Source organism: Protobothrops mucrosquamatus, unplaced genomic scaffold (genome assembly GCF_001527695.2).
Source record: "Protobothrops mucrosquamatus isolate PMUCROS unplaced genomic scaffold, P.Mucros_1.0 scaffold5049, whole genome shotgun sequence".
Classification (NCBI taxonomy): domain Eukaryota; kingdom Metazoa; phylum Chordata; class Lepidosauria; order Squamata; family Viperidae; genus Protobothrops; species Protobothrops mucrosquamatus.
Window position 1 is genome coordinate 83,317 of NW_015390926.1, and position 2,892 is coordinate 86,208.

Consider the following 2,892-nt stretch of genomic DNA (forward strand, 5'->3'; position numbering starts at 1 on the left):
TCCTGAGCCAGCCATGCTGAGGGGAAAGGGAGAGGTTTCCAAGTTGAGCCAGGCTGGCTCAGGAATTCTGGGAGTTGAAGTCCACGAGTCACGAGGGGGCTATAGTTCCCCCATGCTGGCTCAGGAATTCTGGGAGTTGGAGTCCATGAGTCATGAGGGGGCCATAGTTCCCCCATGCTGGCTCAGGAATTCTGGGAGTTGGAGTCCACGAGTCATGAGGGGGCCGTAGTTCCCCCATGCTGGCTCAGGAATTCTGGGAGTTGAAGTCCACGAGTCACGAGGGGGCTATAGTTCCCCCATGCTGGCTCAGGAATTCTGGGAGTAGCACCATATATATATACCTAACAGTTGCTGGTGTGGTGTGGGTTTGTGTGTGTCTCCCACATGCTTTGATATCCCCCCCCTCTCATCCTATCCCAGGAGGTGCCCAAAATCTACCCTGCCATCCCAGCTGCAAAACGGAAGGCCATCCGCGTGCTGTCTCTCTTCGATGGCATCGCCACAGGTGAGAGCTTGTTCAGGTCTAATGGATGAATGCCCAGGTAGGCTGGGAGGTCACGAAGAGAGAGAGGCCAGTGAATGCTCCCCAGACACGGAATTCAATTCCTTCAGTCCCAGACACTACGCTGGGAGGCCAAAATCCCAAAAACCCATTTATTTTGGCCATGTCATGCAAGGGGATTCACTGGAGAAAGCAATTAGGTTGGGAAGAGCCAGTGGTTAAGATGATGATGATGATGATGATGATGATAAAGTTGGAAGGGACCTTGGAGGTCATTTAGTCCAACCCCCTGCTCAGGCAGGAAACCCTGTACCATTTCAGACAAATGGCTATCCAGTCTCTTCTTAAAAACTTCCAGTGTTGGAGCATTCACCGCTTCTGGAGGCAGGTTGTTCCACTGGCTAACTGTTCTCACTGTCAGGAAGTTTCTCTTTAATTCCAGGTTGCTTCTCTCCTTGGTTAGTTTCCATCCGTTGCTTCTTGTCCTGCCTTCAGGCGCTTTGGAGAATAGCTTGACTTCCTCTTCTTTGGGGCAGCCCCTGAGATACTGGAATGCTGGTATCCTGTCCCCCTTCATCCTTCTGTTTACTAAACTAGACATACCTAATTCCAGCAACTGTTCCTTATATGTTTTAGCCTCCAGTCCCCTAATCATCTTTGTTGCTATTTTCTGCACTCTTTCTAGAATCTCAACATCTTTTCTACATCATCATCACCATCATCATCATCATTATTATTATTGCTCATTCAGAATGTAATTGTGATGTGCTTCCCCCCCCCATTGTTGCCCTATGCTAAATAAAGGTTCCCTTAGCAGTGATGCCTTCAGGAAGCTGGGATTGTAAAGCTTGGAGGAAGGTGCTACTTCTACCCTGTGAAGCCACCGTGAGGAGGATGGCAAGACCAACCGTAATTTCTACCCAAAGGCAGCTTTTCTCCACAATCTTTCTGTCTTGGCACAGAGTTGGGCACATTCAGCTTCCTTCTTTAAAAGCCAGTCTGTATATTGCATATCGCCTCTCCTTCCTTCTTTTATCAACCACACATTTTTCCTTCCTGTAACTCACTACACCCGGTTGGCTGTCCTTCCACCCGGCACGTAGAGGTAATTCTCGACTTGCATTCATTCGTTTAGTGACGGTTCCCAGTTGCAAGGGCACCGGAAAAAGCGAGTTGTGACTCTTTCACGCTTGCGACCGTTGCAACATCCCCGTGGTCGCGGGATCCAAATTTGGATGCTTGGCAACCGATTCGTATTTATGACGGTTTGCAGCGTCCCGGGGTGTGTGTGTGTGTCACGCGATCCCGTTTTGGGACAACCTGACAAGCCAAGTCAGTGGGGAAGACGGATTCGCTTAACGACCGGGTCACTAACTGAACAACTGCAGGGATACACTGCATCGTGTTGGCGAGAAAGGTCGTAAAATGGGACAAAACTCACTTAGCGGCTGTCTTGTTAGCGATGGAAATTGTCGTGAGTCGAGGACTGCCTGTTTGTTTCCTCCCAGCTACAGGTGTACTGGAAAAATCCTTTTATGGCATCGTATGGGCACAATATATTACAGGTTTTCCACAAGAATGGGAAGGTTGTGGATTCTTTTTCCCGCCATCCGAGGTGGATACTTCCTGGGCCGGATGCTCCTCAGCGGGTCCTCGCTGATCCCTCCCAGTGGATCCTTCTTTTCTCACCTCAGGCCTTTCTGCCTTCCTAGGTTACCTGGTCCTGCGGGATCTGGGCATCCAAGTGGAGAAATACATCGCTTCCGAGATCTGCGAGGACTCCATCTCGGTGGGGACTGTGCGGCATGAAGGAAACATCCGATACGTGCATGACGTGAGGAACATAACCAAGAGACACGTAAGGAATCCAATGTTCTGGGTTCAATGTCTCAAGGCAGGATGGGGGTGGGTTATTGTAGGAGGGGAGAGGGAAGAACCTGGGAGGGTGGAGTCAAGAGAGGGACCAGCCTAGAATCCTTTCGTGGCCACAAGCGGACTAAGTCTGTTCATTCTGGATTTCCACAGACTCTTATTTCTATGGATCCTTATTTGCAGTGATGATATTACCTAGTTTGGGTCATGAAACGTCTGCAAGGAAACCACCAAGCTCAGACAGCACCAAGAACCCCAGTTTCTTCTCCTCCTCCTCCTCCTCCTCCTCCTCCTCCTCCTCCATCTTCCCCTCCCCTTCCCCCTCCCCTTCTCCTTCTCCTTCCTCCTCCTCCTCCCCCTCCCTTTTAGCACTGATGCTGTTCCCTAGTTGGGTCATGAAACATCTATGAGAAAACCACCAAGGGACCTTTATTTAATTCCTAGCAAGTGCTAATTGTGAGTTGAGAAGATTTCTGCACATAGGCACGGGTAGCAACAAATCAGTTGACCTTAATATT

The 2,892-nt window shown here is 49.8% G+C and overlaps 1 protein-coding gene across 1 annotated transcript in view; it reads left to right on the top strand.

Moving 5' to 3' along the window:
- LOC107299513 (DNA (cytosine-5)-methyltransferase 3B) overlaps positions 1-2,892 on the top strand; it is a gene marked incomplete at its 3' end in the record, with an annotated part of 32,199 nt that overhangs the window by 21,566 nt on the left and 7,741 nt on the right. The window contains exons 10-11 of the mRNA XM_029286790.1: positions 421-505; positions 2,215-2,360. Of these exons, the coding sequence (XP_029142623.1) occupies positions 421-505; positions 2,215-2,360 (231 nt within the window). The remainder of the gene's footprint in view (positions 1-420; positions 506-2,214; positions 2,361-2,892) is intronic.